Source organism: Oncorhynchus keta, chromosome 7 (genome assembly GCF_023373465.1).
Source record: "Oncorhynchus keta strain PuntledgeMale-10-30-2019 chromosome 7, Oket_V2, whole genome shotgun sequence".
Taxonomy (NCBI): Eukaryota; Metazoa; Chordata; class Actinopteri; order Salmoniformes; family Salmonidae; genus Oncorhynchus; species Oncorhynchus keta.
The window spans coordinates 31091479-31110431 of NC_068427.1; the positions used below are offsets into that span (position 1 = coordinate 31091479).

Here is an 18953-nt window from a genome sequence, read left to right on the forward strand (position 1 = left end):
TAACAATGTTGAAAAAGACCAGATGACTTAATACTTTCCGAATGCACTGTAGGAGTATAGATGCTTTCCTTTTAATACATGTTCATTCTTTTACATTTGGCAACCTCATCCATTCCTGTCCCTATGTCAGCCCTATTCATGTGAACACATTTGCCACTTGTTTGAATGTAGTCATGCTGGCTTCGCCTCTGTTGTCATTGGATCCTCTTCACTGTATGCAGTCTATTTTGTGTGGTTGCATTTGCTTACGTTTGCTCCCATAGCAGTATGTCTCATCTCTGATAGCTATCAATTGACGTGTACTATAACTATAAGCCCTGTTATATGATCATAGTGGAAATATCTCTGGTTAAGATCCTAATGAGTTGGACCTTGCAGAAGGGTGTCATGGGAGAGATGCCAGATGGGTTCTGCATGTTCACCTTCACACCGACGTACTCAAGGTGATGAGGGTCCTATAGATTTTTCTACAGCATGTAGAGTATATATGCTTTTGTGAGCACCATTTTGATATTGTTTTGAATAACCAATTCTTACTTTCTCTCATTTTAGTTAGTCCATGTTGGGACAATCTTTTTTAATTTCTCAGAATTATCAAAATTCTGTGACTTCCACTCCCATCTCAAGAACATCCTGCTTTTTCTATCACCCTGTTTTCTATCACACACACACACACACACACACACACACACACACACACACACACACACACACACACACACACACACACACACACAGATGGCAGGGGAACACGTAGACAGGCGACAAGAAGAGACCGATATAGCATTTGTTAGACTCCTGTCGTAAGCTAGTTCCCTCTGTGAGGAGGGAGATGCCAGCCATCAATAAGGCTGTCAGCCCAGAGTAGGAATGCTTCCTGTCATAAATTTATGAGGCCTGCTCTGAGTCACTGATTCATGGAATATGCTCTTTGAATTCTGTTGCCTGATATTCTTGAATGGTTGCTGTCACTTCACACCAGAAAGGATGAATGATTGAATAGCTCTTATGTATGTGGATCCACTGCACTGACAGTTTAGGGATGGGAAGCCTGGTCAAGTCTTGTGGCTTGTGTATTCATATGTATTCATAAGGATCACATCAAATAGATTGAAGTTCAAAATATCTCAGTATGACTTCATTTTTGTTAAGAAAAGGCACAGTACAGGTTAGAATCTAAAGTGATGTGCATGTGTGTATTTCGGGCAGTACGTGTTTCCATGTTTGCATTATGGGAACATTGCTCCCAGTTAGAGGAGGAATCTGTGAAGCGCATTTGCACACAGAGGGCTGGCCCTCCACTGACCCTGTGGGAGAGCTCAGCTCTGTTGACAGACCACAGAGATGCTGGTAATGCAGGGGATTACATGGAGTGCTATGAGTCTGATGCCTCCTAAAGAGTCACTGGTCCCACATACAGTAGAGGCCTTATGGCTAGCTAGTGTCCTGTGTTTCTGCTCGCAGGCCTGGGCTATAGGGTATAACTTACATTGGCATTAGTTGGTCCAGCTGCACCTTATCCACTGACTGGTCTGGAGCACAAACACACTCCCTTGCATTTCAACTTTGGGTGTGATATAGGCTAATCTTGTAACAGCCATATGATCCCTTGGCCTTGAATAAGCCTAAAAAATTCAGCTGCCATACCAAGTGTTAAAAAGTGACTTGTCTTTGCACTTGCCTCAAACCCATATCAGATTACCAGTCAAAGATAAATTAAAGATAGAATTGCATTATTAATATACATTCCATCAATCATTGATGCATAACCATGTCATCATGGTATGTATTGATATTTATAATGTGGTGTCGACCATTGGAACACATTTGTCCCTCATTAACAGTGTAATAATAACTGAATTCACTGAGGATATATGTATGATACATTTCAGGCTCTTGACACCACTAGTTTAGATGGCTCCTGTTACCTAATCCATCTCAATGAAGTGTGCTTTCGGTGTTGGTAATTTTGCTCAGTGCTAAACATTTGATTCAGCGTTGCCAGAATATTCCATTGAAAGAAGTGTAACAAACAATGCCATAAAATCTCTCTCTCTAATAATTAGCCCTTGAAATATGACACTCCTAGTATTTGGCTCCAGGTAGACAATTGTATTGAAGACATTGCCTACAAGTCCCAGAGTACTTTGCTTTTTTGTGCATTCTGCCATCTTTGTCAACATACTTTTCGGGTTAGATTTAACTCTGTTGAAAAAAAACACATCACCACACAGTGTTCCCACAAATGTACATTTGAAAGGGAACGTGTCGTCTTGGTAAGTACCACTTTTGTTTGTTTGTTTTTAATGTAAAGTAAAGCCCAATATTACACCAAAGAAGGTTAGTAAACTAGCTAGCAGACATGCAATCGGCTCTGTGTATCTGTCGCCATGGTAACGGGCTCATGCTGTCCTGGCGTTTTGGCAGCTGATTTTGTGGGTATCATCTGATCCATCCTATCCCCAACCAATGACAGGAATAGTGCTATCACCCGCCATCACGTCTTGCTATAAATAAATGTGGCGTGGTGAATTAAGCATATGAAATCCAAACCATTCTCGTGTGTGTGAAATTGCATTATACAAGTTCATGCACTTAGAGGTCTCATTTTCTGAGAACACACATAAGGATGAATTCTAAATGTATGACGATAGGTGTGTGTTTTCAAAACCCCTAAGTTTCTCCCACTGTTTCCTCAGCTGTTGTGTTATGAACCAGTATGAGGTGGTCCATCAGATTGGAGAGGGGGCATTTGGGAAGGCCTTCTTGGCCCTGGACAGGGACAGACATTGGGGTGGTGAGAGCCAGTGCGTGGTCAAAGAGATCAACCTCAGAAAGGTACCAACCATAGACTTATCTGTGATGCTCATCAAATCATAACCAAGCCTCTACACAACCAACTGCATTGTTTTAACCAGTAGGCCAGGAATTTGTTATGAGAATTTCCATCCCCTTTTTTGTTGCAATGTCATTCATAGATGTCACCTATGGAAAAGGAAGCATCCAAAAAGGAAGTCATGCTGCTTGCAAAGATGAAGCATCCAAATATTGTCACCTTTTTCAAATCATTTCAAGGTTTGTATCCAGTCAATATGTCTGTGTGTGTGTGTGTGCATACATGCGTACGTGCTTGCTTGTGTGTGATGTTGATCAGTTTATCCTGTCTGAAACAGAGAGCACTAACCTGTACATAGTGATGGAGTACTGTGATGGAGGAGATCTGATGAAGAAGATCAGTATGCAAAGAGGGGTTATGTTTACTGAGGAGCAGGTACAGACACACACACACCACAGGAGCTTGGTGGCACCTTAATTGGGGAGGACTGGCTCATGGTAATGGCTGGAGCAGAATGAGTGGAATTGTATCAAATACATCAAACACATGGTTTCCATGTGTTTGATGCCATTCCATTAGCGCCATTCCAGACATTATTATGAGCTGTCCTCCCCTCAGCAGCCTCCACTGAGACACACACACACAAGGTTCAAGGAAATACTCATGTAAACTATTTTGTTCCCACTCAGATAGTGGATTGGTTTGTACAGATCTGTTTGGGACTGAAACACATCCATGACAGGAAGGTTTTGCACAGGGACATCAAAGCACAGGTATTAGACAGCTGTCATAGTCAGACAAAAGCCACATAGATATCAAAGCACAGTTACCACTTATAACAACTTGATCTACTCTGATCATTGTTTTGTTTTTGTATTGCTTTCCTCTAGAATATATTCCTTACCATGAAGGGGATGAAAGCCAAGCTGGGAGACTTTGGCATTGCAAGAATGTTAAACAAGTGAGTTTCTATGATAGTGGCAGAAGACTCACAGTCAGGAAAGAGACTACTGGTATTTTCTCCATAACAGCTGCTGATTACAGAGAGCTAGGACATGTTCCAAACCATGTTATTAAAATTCCACATTCCACAACCATACTGTTACATTGTGTATTACAACTCATGTATATTTATGTTCTGATGAATGTGATTGGCTAGTACCATGGAGCTAGCCAGGACCTGTGTTGGGACGCCATATTACCTGTCTCCTGAGATCTGTGACAACAGACCGTACAATAACAAAACGTATGTACCATATTATCATCCCTTCTTTTTATTACTCTCTCTCTCTCTCACTCTACCGATGTCTTTCTCTCTTATTCACACACGGCCTCTCACTGGACACAGACGTCAGTTCAACGTCTAGTTTTGATTTACATTTGTTGGAGTTGTCTAACATGAATGCAACATGAAATCAACAACAAAAAAATCACCATGCTGTTGAAAAAAATACGAAATCCAGTAAGTTTGTCATCACATAGATTTTTGGGGTTGAAATGATGTGGAAACTATGTTGATTCATCCAGTGTCTTGGCCTGCAAAAGTAAAAGCCAAAATGTCAGTGTTGTGTTTTGATGAAATGAGCTACTGTACCTCTTCCTAGCACACCCGCAGGATTTCCCGTTATGCTGTTATGTGTTTAGACAACCCAAAAATAGACCCTGTGTTACTTTCTACCAATAACATATGTCGGCGGTGTCTAATATGGTGATATGTTACCTGATGAGACACTGACTGACTATGGGGAGAAGTTAACACGTTCATTCAGTATATGGCCATAACTGTTGTGTTGCAAACACCTTGCTCCATCTGAGCAATCAAAACATTGTGTGACGTAATGTATTTCGTGTTGGAACTTATTTGTGTAAACAGTGAAGCAAGCAGACAGGACTTTAGAGCCTTAGCTAGCTGCCTGATCAATCAGCCATGTGGCTGCAACAACGCCACCATTTTTTCCATCATACTCTCATTCTGGCTCGTCTGAAATGGGTGTCCTCCCTCCATTAATAAGCACACATACACACTTTGTCTAGGCAGCTATTGTTCTGCTTTCTAGAGCTGGGATAGAGAGGGCGCTCCCTGAGTTTTACTGTCACATACATTTTTATGTGTAATTTCCCCTCTATCACGAATAGTTCACAGATCATCATATATATCATAAACTGTCATCCACCATTACCACAGCTGCAAAGTACCCTTGTGCATTTTATAATGACTGCTCTTATATTCAACAGCAATCTTTGACTGGTTCTCTCTGTTCCTCAGGGATATCTGGTCTCTGGGCTGTGTCCTGTATGAGCTCTGCACCCTCAGACATCCAGTAAGCACTGCTACAAACACACAAATGCACACACTCACACGCACTCACACTCAGACAAACACACAAATGCACACACATATGCACATGCAATTCAAAGCCACACTATCTCAATAGTATTTCTCTCCACCTGCAGTTTGAGGGCAACAGCCTGAGGCAGCTGGTAGTGAAGATCTGTAGGGGGCGCTATAACCCAGTCTCCACCCGCTACTCCTACGACCTGCGCCTGCTGGTCACTCAGCTGTTCAAGGTCAGCCCGCGAGACCGGCCCTCCGTCAACTCTGTCCTCAAACGGCCCTTCCTGGAGAAACACATCAGCAAACACCTGGACCCCCAGGTAACTACTAGGGTACCAAGAAAGGGACTGGAGGCTCGGCCGGTAACCTTTCTATACGTTCCCCCTTAGGCTTAGATAATTATAAACAGAGGGGTGACTTTCTGTTTACAGAAATGAACATTGAAATCTTTTGGGGTTGAAACGGTTAAACAAAACTTGCACAACCCAAATGTCCTAACTATTCACACTTTGTAGAAGTCTTGTGACTTCTTGTCAAGAACAGATATTATTAGCTTGCATGTTTGTGTGTGTGTGTTTTTGGTTTTACTATCCTAAAACATATTTTAGCCTTAGGGGTTAGGTTTATGGTTAAGGTTACAATTAGGGTTAGAATTAGGGTTAGGAGTTAAGGGTTTGGGGTTAAGGTCAAGGTTAGGTGCTAGGGAAAATAGGATTTTGAATGGGAATCAATTGTTTGGTCCCCACAAGGATAGTAAAATAAACATGTACAGTGTGTGTGTTATTGTATTATTGTGTTAACTTCAGGATGTCCTGTGCTGTTTCCGTACTCTGTTCTGGGTGTTTCTAGGTCATTGAGGAGGAATTCAGCCACACAGTGCTGCACAGAAAGAGAGCTGCAGGCCCACTACCTAGAGTGCGGGCCGCACCAGTACAGATCACCGGTACACACGCTTAAGGGACATAACCGAAAATATTGTATTGCTTTCTGTCAGAGTCCAAACATCCCCTTAACATAATCATTAACTTTTCTCAGAATGGTTTCAGCCACACATTACCCAACAACAAAGTTTCCTACTTAAATAGGCTTGGCTCATAGGCTTGGCTTCACAGTAGCTGTGATGAAGTGTTGTCAGTTACACCACCTGGTGGTCAGGGTCATAGCATTCTCTCCAATATCTGTTCATCGTCATCAGAATACATTCACTAAAACTCTTGGCATCAAAAACAGTTACACAGAACTGAACTGTGAGCACAGTTCAAAGATTGCTGGGCATGAAATGTAAATGACTTCAGCCGTGTCTCTCATTCTCAGAGTACAATCATCTGGTGAATGGCAATAGATGTTGTCATTCTATTAGGAAGCATGCCAGTGCTGACGTCAATTCTGGCACCTGTATTGTTATGGTACCATTATAGCAACTTTGGCTTGTCTGGGTATGCCAACTCAACATCACAATGATGTCAAATCAAATCGAATGTTATTTGTCACATGCGCCGAATACAACACCTTACAGTGAAATGCTTACTGAATAGCCCTTAACCAACAATGCTTTAAGAAGATTTTAAGAAAGTAAGTGTTAAGTAAAAAATAGAAAATAAAAAACTAAAGTAACTATTAATCAAACAGCAGCAGTAAAATAATAATAGCGAGCCTACAGTTGAAGTCGGAAGTTTACATACACTTAGGTTGGAGTCATTAAAACTTGTTTTTCAACCACTCCACACATTTCTTGTTAACAAAATATAGTTTTGGCAAGTCGGTTAGGACATCTACTTTGTGCATGACACAAGTCATTTTTACAACAATTGTTTACAGACAGATTATTTCACTTATAATTCACTGTATCATAATTCCAGTGAATCAGAAGTTTACATACACTAAGTTGACTGTGCCTGTAAAGAGCTTGGAAAATTCCAGAAAATTATGTCATGGCTTTAGAAGCTTCTGATAGGCTAATTGACATCATTTGAGTCAATTGGAGGTGTACCTGTGGATGTATTTCAAGGCCTACCTTCAAACTCAGTGCATCTTTGCTTGACATCATGGGAAAATCAAAAGAAATCAGCCAAAACCTCAGAATTTTTTTTGTAGACCTCAACAAGTCTGGTTCATCCTTGGGAGCAATTTCCAAAGGCCTGAAGGTACCATGTTCATCTGTACAAACAATAGTACGCAAGTATAAACACCATGGGACCACGCAACCGTCATACCGCTTAGGAAGGTCTCCTAGAGATGAACGCACTTTTGTGCGAAAAATGCAAATCAATCCCAGAACAACAGGAAAGTACCTTGTGAAGATGCTGTAGAAAACAGGTCCAAAATTATATATATCCACAGTAAAACGAGTCCTATATCAACATAACCTGAAAGGCCGCTCAGCAAGGAAGAAGCCACTGCTCCAAAACCGCCATAAAAAAGCCAGACTACGGTTTGCAACTGCACATGGGGACAAAGATTATACTTTTTGGAGAAATGTCCTCTGGTCTGATGAAACAAAAATAGAACTGTTTGGCCATAATGATCATGGTTGTTTGGAGGAAAAGGGGGAGGCTTGCAAGCCGAAGAACACCATGGGGGTGCTTTGCTGCAGGAGGGACTGGTGCACTTCACAAAATAGATGGGATCATGAGGTAAGAAAATTATGTGGATATATTGAAGCAACATCTCAAGACATCAGTCAGGAAGTTAAAGCTTGGTCGCAAATGGGTCTTCCAAATGGACAATGACCCCAAGGATACTTCCAAAGTTGTGGCAAAATGGCTTAAGTACAACAAAGTCAAGGTATTGGAGTGGCCATCACAAAGCCCTGACCTCAATCCCATAGAAAAGTTGTGGGCAGAACTGAAAAAGCATGTGCGAGCAAGGAGGCCTACAAACCTGACTCAGTTACACCAGCTCTGTCAAAATTCACCCAAGGTATTGTGCTAAGCTTGTGGAAGGCTACCCGAAACGTTTGACCCAAGTTAAACAATTTAAGGCAATGCTACCAAATAGTAATTGAGTGTATGTACACTTTTGACCCACTGGGAATGTGATGAAAGAAATAAAAGCTGAAATAAATAATTTTCTCTACTATTCTGACATTTCACATTCTTAAAATAAAGTGGTGATCCTAACTGACCTAAGACAGGGAATTTTTACTAGGATTTAATGTCAGGAATTGTGAAAAACTGAGTTTAAATGTATTTGGCTTAGGTGTATGTAAACTTCCGACTTCAACTGTATATACAGGGGGTACCGGTACAGAATCAATGTGTGGGGGCACTGGATGGTTGAGGTAATTGAGGTAATATGTACATGTAGGTAGAGTTAAAGTGAATATGTGTAGATAATAACCAGAGAGTAGCAGCAGCGGAAAAAAAGGGGTTTGGGTAGCCCTTTGATTAGCTGTTCAGGAGTCTTATGGCTTGGGGGTAGAAGCTGTTTAGAAGCCTTTTTGACCTAGACTTGGAGCTCCAGTACCGCTTGCCGTGTGGTAGCAGAGAGAACAGTCTATGACTAGGGTGGTTTGAGTCTTTGACCATTTTTATGGGCCTTCCTCTGACACTGCCTGGTTTAGAGGTCCTGGATGGCAGGATGCTTGGCACCAGTGATGTACTGGGCCATATGCACTACCCTCTTTACTGCTTTGCGGTCGGAGGCCGAGCAGTTGTCATACCAGGCAGTGATGCAACCAGTCAGGATGCTCTCGATGGTGCAGCTGTAGAACCTTTTGAGGATCTGAGGACCCATGCCGAATCTTCTCAGTCTGCTGAGGGGAAATAGGTTTTGTCGTGCCCTCTTCACGACTGTCTTAGTGTGTTTGAACCATGATAGTTTGTTGGTGTGGACACCAAGGAACTTGAATCTCTCAATCTGCTCCAATACAGCCCTGTCGATGAGAATAGGGGCATGCTTTGTCCTCCTTTTCCTGTAGTCCACAATCATCTCCTTTGTCTTGATCATGTTGAGGGAGAGGTTGTTGTGCTGGCACCACAAGGCCAGGTCTCTAACCTCCTCCCTATAGGCTGTCTCATCGTTGTCGGTGATCAGACCTACCACTGTTGTGTCATCGGCAGACTTGATGATGGTGTTGGAGTCATGCCTGGCCATGCAGTCACGAGTGAACAGGGAGTACAGGAGGGGGCTGACCATGCACCCCTGAGGGGCCCCCGTGTTGAGTATCAGCGTGGTGGATGTGTTGTTACCTACCCTTACCACTTGGGGGCGGCCCATCAGGAAGTCTTGGATCGAGTTGCAGAGGGAGGTGTTTTGTCCCAGGGTCCTGAGCTTGGTGATGAGCTTTGAGGGCACTATGGTGTTGAACGCTGATCTGTAGTCAATGAATAGCATTCTCACATAGGTGTTCCTTTTGTTCAGGTGGGGAAGGGCAGTGTTGAGTGCAATAGATTGCATCATCTGTGGATAATAATGGTGTTGATGTGAGCCATGGCCAGCCTTTCAAAGCACTTCATGGCTACAGACTTGAGTGCTACCTGTCGGTATTCATTTAGGCAGGTTGCCTAAATCCCAGAACAAGGCAGGTTGCCTTAGTGTTCTTGAGTACAGGGACTTTGGTGGTCATACATGTTGGTATTACAGACTCAGTCAGGGACAGGTTGAAAATGTTAGTGAAGGCACTTGCCAGGTAGTCAGTGCATGCTGGGAGTACACATCCTGGTAATCCGTCTGGCCTTGTGGATGTTGACCTGTTTAAAGGTCTTACTCACATTGGCTACAGAGAGAATGATCACACAGTGTTACTTGCCTTGAAGCGAGCATAAAAGTAATTTAGCTCGTCTGGTAGGATCGTGTCACTGGGAAGCCCGCGGCTGTGCTTCTCTTTGTAGTCTGTAATGGTTTGCAAGCCCTGCCACATCTGACGAGCATCGGAGACAGTGTAGTACGATTCAATCTTAGTCCTGTATTGACGCTTTGCCTGCTTAATGGGTCATCAGAAGGCAGGATTTCTTATAGGCTTCCGGGTTAGAGTCCCGCTCCATGGCTTCTGGTTGGGGGATGTACGTACGGTCACTGTGGGGACGACGTCATCGATGCACTTATTGATGAAGCCAGTGACTGATGTGGTGTACTCAGTGCCATCGGGGGAATCCCGGGAACACATTCCAGTCTGTGATCACAAAACAGTCCTGTAGCTTGTGATATTTAATCACAATGATTTACCTCCTATCTGTTAGCTGCATACTGTATGTATCTCCTTTTTGTTTTTTGTAACTTTCCATTTTTTCATCCTCTGTTGGTGTCCAGACATAGTCCCCAAAGCCAGAGTCTCAGAGAGGCCTCCTCCTCGGTCGAAGCCTGGGCCCTCGGTGAAGAAACCGTCCCCCAAACCAAATTGGAAACCCCCTACCAGAGTCATGCCACAGCACAAAGTAACTCACCTGTCTAAAGAACAACTAAATCAGTTACTCCTACAGTAGCCTACTACTGTATAACAGCTACTGCATGAAAGCATGTTCCTAGAACTGTACCACTGAAATTCCATCTTATCTTTTGGGTTTATGTTTTTGTTCCTCAGCTGTTTCATCCACGAGCAGCACAGATTAGGGTTCCAGTGGACAGACAATACGGTCAACAGAACCCCAGGTGGGACGGTCAGGCTGAAGTCAACCCTTATGACCACTACTATGCCCAGCTGGACGCCATCCAGAGGAGATACTCTCCTCTACCTCCTCGTCCTCCTCTTCCCTCTCGTCATCCTCCGGTGGTTCAGGAGAGACCTGTGGAGCGCTATGATGACAGAGAGAATCGCCCAGAACCTTATCAATTGTGAGTGTTCATTCAAGTATAACCATAATTATAGAATAATGAAGTGTTCTTCAAACCTGGTCCTTGCGAGATACAGGGTTTGCAGGCTTTTGTTAATTTGTGTGTGTTCTGCCTTCAGGGTGGCTGCTGCTCATGATGAATACCGCCAGAGGAGACAGGAGGCCAACCAGTACAAGCTGAGGGCAGAGAAACAGCTGGTGGGTCTCAGGCTGTATTATGCTGAAACAGCCAGCTGTTTGCTGGCTTCTGTTAAATACTAGACAAACTGGACATGCTGATGTATTGTAACTGTAATATCTGTAAATATGAACCCTGGCCCTTCCCTTTCCCCCCCCCCAGGGCCTGCGGCCATCCACAGCAGACGCTGAGCGTTACAGACAGCCTGAGCAGGACCAGGGGGCAGGGCGACCTGCACACCCACCCACACCTCACGACAGGAGGCAGGATGGGCAGCAGGTAAGACAGAACGGCAGGAGAAGGTGCGGAAAAGTGAATACGTGATTTATTGTTTATTTGTCAAACATTCAGGTTCATGTCTATATGTGTAGGAGTATCTACGGAAGTTGCAGCACATCAGACAGCAATACTATAATCAGATGAGAGATATCAGAATGAGAGCTGATGCTGAGGTAAACACAATAACATATTGACGTAAAGGTTTCTCTGTCATTCCCTATGCCCTACCATTCTTTATCATAACCACGTGCTATCTGCATAACACCACGGCATGTTTCTAATACCATTCTCACTGTACCAAACACAGATTTTTCCAACATTTAAGTCTATACAATGACATTGATATTAACAGAACAGACATATCTTTTCAGCCCCAGCCACAAGTGAAACCAGGCACATACCTGGTAGAGAAGCCCAGACACATAGAGCCACCAACACATAGTGGAGACCAGGACAGAGACAGACCCCAAACTGACCAGGTAAGACCAGGGGCTTATTGCGAACGTTCACATAGAAATGGATTGTGTAAAACAGAAGTCTCTCACAATAAATAATCATTTCATGCCTGTATCTTAAATTTCTATCTGCAACATTTAGGACATTGAAGGAGCCCTGAGACAGATCAGGCAGGAGAACAGACTGGAGAGGAGAGAGCTACAGAAGAAGCACAAAGACAAGAAAGCTATCATGTTTGAGATCAAGTTAAATGATGAAAGGATTCAAGAGGATGAAGACAAAGAAAAAGAGCAAAAGAGGGATGAGGAGAGAATAGTAGAGGACAAAAAGGAAGACGAGAAAGACGAGGTAAAAGATGACATGTTACCATGTTGCCTAAGTGAGTATGTTCATTTCAACGTGGTGTGTGACTTCACTTAGGACAATGGTGGGGCTCTCAAGCATCTCACCGTTTACCCGGTGTGTGTGTGTCTGTGTGTCTGTCTGTCTGGGAGGTGGACCCACTGAACCAGACCCTGAGCTTCCAGGCAGGGGAGGAGCTGAGGCACAGGGATTGGTCCGGGGCAGGATTGGGGGCAGGGCAGGATGAAGGCACACCCAGGTCAAAGGTGAGGAAGGGGTGGGGCCAGGCAGCACCACAGACCCTACTGGATGCCCTGGCTGAGATGGACGTGTCATCAGTGTGTACCACCATGGCTGTGCCTGAACTGGGTGAGTGGAAGTGACACAATGGAAGAATCTCAATTGCATACTCCTCGTATCCTCTCTCCTTGTCTCCTTGTCAAAACCCATTGGATGAGAAAGCCAGCGGTCCTCCAATGGGTTTTGAAGCGGCCAGGATCAATCCCTCCTCTGTCCTCTGTCCTTCGTGTCCCAGAAACTGATAAGTGGTCAAGGGGAGTGTCAATTCGTTAGTAGGCAAACCGAGGAGTATGCTACCCTCCTCAATGACCTACTTCGCCAAAGGATCCACAAGAGTATCCTCCCGGCGGCAAGTGTGGATGTTTTTTTTCATCCGCCACACGCCCTTTGAATCAGCTGTTGTTTTCTTGCAGGAGGAAAGCTTAAACATATTTAAAAACTATATGGTACTTATCCTTTAATCTATAAAATGTCTTGAACAACTAACTTAAATAGTTTTACGAATGTACACATTTATTTTGGGATTCCACCCTGTATATGGAATTTTCCTGATGACACGTGATTGGAGAAGGAGAGTCTAACTTCATACAAGTGCATTTTTGTCCACTTTCCCTCTCCTTGCCGCCTCTCTTCAAGAGAGGACGCAGGAGTTGAATAACACCCCAATTGAGATCTTCCCTTAGTGTCAGTGTTCAGCAGGGTCAGTACTGTACTCTCTTCCTTCCCCCAGGTGATGCTGCAGATCTCAAAGGGAATGCAATAAGGGAGAGGAGACCGTGGGGAGAGGGTCCCCCCAACACCCTGCTCCATGCTTTGGGCCAGGCTGAGCTGACCTCTACCCTGGACTCTGTAATGCCAGGTCAGACTCCTCTTAGACTTGACCCCAGGGTTTTAGATTGATAGGGAGAATCTCGATTGTATACTCTCTCCTCGCCTTCTCGAAACCCATTGGTTGAGAAAGTCACATGGAAGGGACCTCTGGCTTTGAGTTTTGAGAAGGAGGCGAGCAGAGAGGATGCGAGGAGTATGCAATTGAGATTCTCCCCAGGTCTAGAATTCTCAAATACAAGAGCACAGCAATTAAACACCTTTCTCCTTCCCTCTTAGAACCATTGACTGAGAAAGACCGCGCCAAGGAGCCGGAGAAAGAGGGAGCCGAAACAGAGGAAAAAGCGGAGGAGGATGAAGACTCAGATGTGGAGATGGACGAGGAGCGTCTAGAGCCCAGATCAGATGATGACGACACGTGAGTGTGACACTGGGCTGATGCTGACAATGAATGTGCTTGTGTTACTCGGCCAACCTTTATGACATTTCAATCTTCCTACATTTTTCAATATCTCCTTACTCAGGAACTTTGAGGAGTCTGAAGATGAGCTGAGAGAGGAGGTGGCAGAGTCAATGATGAACCTTTTTATAATGGAGGATGGAGAGAGTGTGAAAGAGGAAGGAGGAGAGAAGGTTGTAACAGATGGAGTAGTGGGGGAAATAGAGTTAGACAGTCAGGAAACTGTAGATCTCCAGCAAATACACCCTGTGATAGAGCCCACTGGTTACACCTCCATAGAGGGTAAACCCTCTCAGACTCAAGCTGCAGGGTGTGAGACTCGGGCAGAGCAACCAAGGAATACCCAGGTTTCAGACGAGGACTGTGAGGCCAATAAGAAGCAACAGCCAGAAAATTAGTGTTCATATTATTGAGATTTAAGTGAAACGATGACAAGGACCTTGTTAATGGATTCTTTTCTACAAAAAACAGCAAGTTTGAGTAAGCTATCTTTATCATTTTCAGCAACATAACTTGCATATATTGTTTTCTTGGCTATAAGTAGACGTCACAGGTGGTTGGTGGCACCTGAATTGGGGAGGACGAGCTCATGGTAGTGGCTGGAGTAGAATGGTATCAAATACATGATTTTGCACCATTGTAGCCTTTATTATGAGCCGTCCTCACCTCAGCAGCCTTCACTGCCAACCTGTGGCAACAATAGGTATCACTTGGCCCAAACTTTAACCTAGTAGACCTGTCTTACATTTTTCTAAACTGCAGGTTAGTTTGGTGCTACCTATTCTTGCCACAGGGTGGCAGTATAACAAGCAGGCAGACAAGTATTTGGGTGTTGAAAATGTTTGTTGTTACATGGAGCAACCTCTAAAGACTAAATCAAAATAATAAAATACAACACAAGGTTGAATGTTTTATTCATCAGACATATGAACAATACATGTACTTTTCCAGAATAAAACATTGTTTGTATATTTACATTTTCTGCACATTAAATCAGTAACATTTCTGAGCCATGGTCCCTTACAGAGGGCGGGAATAAAAATCACACAGGAAAAAAATAGCACAATGATATTTGGTCATTCTTCGCAGGTGAAACCAGTACAGAAACCTCTATTCAGGATCAAATGATTTTTTAGTGTAAATGTATAAATAGAATGTTCACCACGTTACTTCACTGTAACTCTATCAAGACAGAGCAGGTAAGATAAGCATCCTTATTTATTCATATTAATAAAGCCAGCCAAGCTCCGATAGACCATCAGCGTTCCAACATTCAAATTGATTCGACCAATCAGGCCTGGGGCTTCAGTCGGAGGTGGGAGTGATTGGTCTTCCTTCATCGCTGCTGTGTTCCCATCAGAGGTTCCATGGAAGACAGGAAGCTAGAGTCAAACTCATGGTTTGAGAAACTGTGAACGGACCGCCGGGTGTTCCGCCGGATCTTCATCGTGCCGCCGCCGACAGGGTCAGGATGGTCTCCATGGCGGTGGCGTAATTCCCCTCACTGTCGGCCAGGAAGCCCGTCTGTCCACCCTTGTAGGGAACCACGATGTCCAGCTTTGAGCAGCCGGACTTGTGAACCAGGAGTCCCTGCAGCCATACATTCTACTACACCTGAGACAGAAGAGAATAGGAGGCAGAGTAGGGACAAGGATCACAAGTTTGGCATTTACAATACTTGTCTAAAAGATAACATGGTAGAGATAAGATTAATACCTAAACCAAAATGCTAGTTCCACATAGTGTGCACGCCAATGGTGGCATCCATCAGCTCCCTCTTTAGCTCCTGAAAGGAAGCGTTGAGTTTAAACTCCACCCTGCCAGTCACACCCAGCTCCTGGCACAACCCCTTAGCATCAGTACTCTATCCTCATCCTCCTGGTTATGGCAGCAACCAATCAACACCAGTCTCTGAGACTCCCGCCCTCGCCCCTTTCCTCTCCAGAAGCTTCTGAAATGCCCTTATCTGTAGCCAATGGTCTTTTCTGGTCAGAACTGACCTGACCCACGGACAATATCGAATGGCACTTCCTGTCTCTGATAACCTCCCCTTTCACCTCATCCTCCAATGGTATGTCAATGAAGGAACGGACGTCACAGGGCGGGTAGACCACGCCGGTGCGGCTGGGGGTGCGCCACTCAGGTTGAGTTGGGCCGTAGATCAGAGTGAAGGCACAGTAGTACATCACCTTAGCCATACTAAGGACAGGGTTAGTAGAGATGTAGTCTGCATTGTTGAACCTGTTGGTTTTGTAGGAGAGAGTGGATGATTACAAATACTGCAGAGGAAAATCAATTTGATAACTAGGCCTATAACAAAAACACTATTAAAGAGCACATTATCTTCATTATCACAATTAATAACAATACCAATATGCTTTATGTAATTCAAATAAACAGTACTGACCTGGGGTTCCTCTCACCACAGAAAGCATGTTGAGGTTTGAGTTTATTGAGTTTATTTTATTTTTACAGGGAGAGTGCACATTAATCAACGTTTAAGTAAAAGAGCCGGTTTTAGCCAGCTGGCTACTTTTCAACCGCAGTCCCTGGGCAGGTTATTGTCAGTACTGACGGTGGAAAAGTGCACATAGCTGCCCACCCTGCGTCCTCCCAGGTAGCGGAAGATAGGCAGAGTGAAGGCATAGCCCATGGAGTCCATATAGAGGTCTGGTATAAAGGATGTGAGGGCCTCCCAGCCCAGGAACATGGTGTCCATGCTCTGCCCCAGCAGGGTGAAGTGGGGTAGGAGCTATCCTCAAGCAAGAGACGGTTCTTCAGGAATATGAAAGTCACTGGACGAGGCAAGCTGATGTTGAATCATTGTCGTGGCACCCTCCAGAATCTACTCCCCCGTGACACCTTGGTCACCGGTGTACACAACAACAGAGATGTGTGGGTATCTACAGGAGGGAAGACACAGAAGAGACAACTCAACACATCAGGAGATTAAGTAATGGAAAATACAGGTGATGAAGATCATGAGCACTCCATGAATACATTAAAATTTGAAAATAGACTCAGACAGTGTAAAACTACCTATTCTGAAGCGCTCTGAGGGCACACGCTCCCCGCCCCCTTCTGCATTGCAGTAGGGGTGGGAAAAGGCCACCGTTGGGGAGCTGTCCTGAGCCAGGCGTGCTTTCAGAATCCTCTGCAGCCACATTCGGACACCCATGGCCAGTAGAAACAGAAGCAGCGTCAGCACCAAGTTCAGATACATGCGTGGCAGCACCATTGCCCATACTAATCTGTTTAAAGACAGGAAGAATTATACTACTAGCGATAACACCATGGTGGGTGGCTGGCTGACTGGTTCTCAGTAGCTAGCTAGCTAGGAATTTAACACCAGTATTTGACAATGTTATGTCGATACAATGAACTCCGGCTTTAAAATGTATTTTCTTAGTCATAGATATGGCTACTAGCTAGCTATGACTGTCTCTTGTTCTTTCTTCATAGTCATAGATATGGTTATTAACTAGCTAACTTTATCTATGACTGTCACTTGTTCTTTCTTCATATAGCCAGTTTCTGTTGGCAATAACTGCAAGGTTAAGATAACTACGATCTGCATTTACTACGACAGGTGTTAGAAACAAAGAAACATCATTTATTTAATTATTATTACCTGATGAAGTCGCATGAGCACAGACAGATGATGATGATGAGCATGGCCAGCCATCTTGACAACACAAACTTTGACACCAGAAGTAGTTGTAGCCCTGACTTTTGAGGTGAGTGTATGTGATTGGTCCATATGTCGTTGTTTACATAGGATGTCAGAATTAAAGCTACACGCTACTTGATGGCTAAAATATGTATTGGTGGAAAAAGTACCCAATTGTCATTCTTGAGTAAAAGTGAAGATACCTTATTATTAGAAAATGACTCAAGTAAAAGTGAAAGTCACCCAATAAAATACTACTTGAGTAAAAATCTAAAAGTATTTGGTTTTAAATATACTTAGTATCAAAGTAAATGTAATTTAGCAGTTCCAGGTGCAGCTCTTCCAGAAGTAGGGGTGCATGTAGTTGTTGGACATCCTGAGCTGTGTGAGGGAGAGGCGCAGGGCACCACAGGGCAGGCCAGGCAACTAGTTCCCCCTACACATTCAGGTACTCCAGAGTCCTGCAGCCAGAGGTGTTCTGGTACAATAATAACACAAGGTGGGTACTATACAAAGGTGTTGAAATGGGTGAGTTACCCCCACAAAATGTAAGATCTTGGGAAAAGCTCTATATTATGGTCTTTGCAACCTTACTGCATTCGCTGGACTGTACCTGAGTTTTCTGATGCCATTGGTTAGGGATGAGAGAAGGTTGTAGGAGACATCTATAAACTGCAGAGAGGGCAGCTGGTATAGTCTGTAGGTAGGACAAACAGCACAGGACTCAGATCTGGGACACCGACAGAGACTTCTGACAGCAGGGTAGGTTTATAACACTGTGTATAACAGGTTCCCAACACTGTAGCTCCACATTGTGGCTCTTACTTAGATGGCAGGGAGGTGTTCTTGCAGAAGGACATGATAAAGGTCTTGAGGCTGGTGAGTCTGTGGATGCTGGTATGAATCTCCTCTATGGGGCAGTCTCTCATCTTCAGCACCTCCAACTGTTGCAGCTCATACACCTGTTTAAAGAGAGTGGGGGAAATACATATTTGGCCATATACATACTTCCCAGAGACATGGACGTTGTCTTGCCATGGAATTGCAGTGCCATTATGCGACATGCTTTCAGAAGACCCTTTTCAAATAAATAGGCTCTAAAATAAGCCCCTGTAATTCGGTATGACATGCTTGTGGTTTTTCTCAGTTCACAAGGAATCTCACTTCCACTGTGAAGATAGTGAGGTCATTGAAGGACAGGTTAAGGTACAGCAGACTCTGGTCCAGAGGAGCCAGATCAGGAAGCAGGGTGATGATGTGGGCCTGAGAAACACACTGTGAATCCCTCTGTCAAGGTTCAGAGAGAAAGATAAGCTCTAGCTCACATATTCCTCTTCTACTTCCTGTTATGCTATATTTGAGTGATAGTCGTTGTATTTCCTTTTAATGTTAGGTCAGTCGAACAAAGGATGTTTGTGTTTCTGTCACTCTCTAAATTATGCTGCAAAGCCTCAAAAGCAACAAAGACATAAGGAATAAATAATAATATATAAATATT

The 18953-nt window shown here is 43.9% G+C and overlaps 1 protein-coding gene and 1 pseudogene across 2 annotated transcripts; one reads left to right on the forward strand and one right to left on the reverse strand.

The window, feature by feature from the left end:
- Nucleotides 1-2167: 2167 nt before the first annotated feature.
- Nucleotides 2168-14760, forward strand: LOC118386295 (serine/threonine-protein kinase Nek5-like). Of its 2 annotated transcripts, XM_035773938.2 has the most exons (21): nt 2168-2276; nt 2700-2838; nt 2979-3075; nt 3174-3271; nt 3526-3609; nt 3727-3797; nt 3996-4082; nt 5103-5157; nt 5291-5491; nt 6021-6114; nt 10422-10546; nt 10693-10943; nt 11062-11140; nt 11283-11399; nt 11492-11572; nt 11771-11878; nt 11997-12203; nt 12350-12566; nt 13228-13356; nt 13605-13743; nt 13850-14760. In XM_035773938.2, exons 2-21 carry the CDS (start codon nt 2710-2712, stop codon nt 14181-14183), a joined length of 2703 nt encoding a protein of 900 aa, XP_035629831.1. In that variant the 5' UTR covers nt 2168-2276; nt 2700-2709; the 3' UTR covers nt 14184-14760. The 2 variants fall into 2 exon arrangements, with proteins under 2 accessions (XP_035629831.1, XP_035629832.1); XM_035773939.2 differs by lacking the exon at nt 3526-3609.
- Nucleotides 14683-17597, reverse strand: LOC118386296 (GDP-Man:Man(3)GlcNAc(2)-PP-Dol alpha-1,2-mannosyltransferase-like; annotated as a pseudogene).
- Between the last annotated feature and the right edge of the window lie 1356 nt (nt 17598-18953).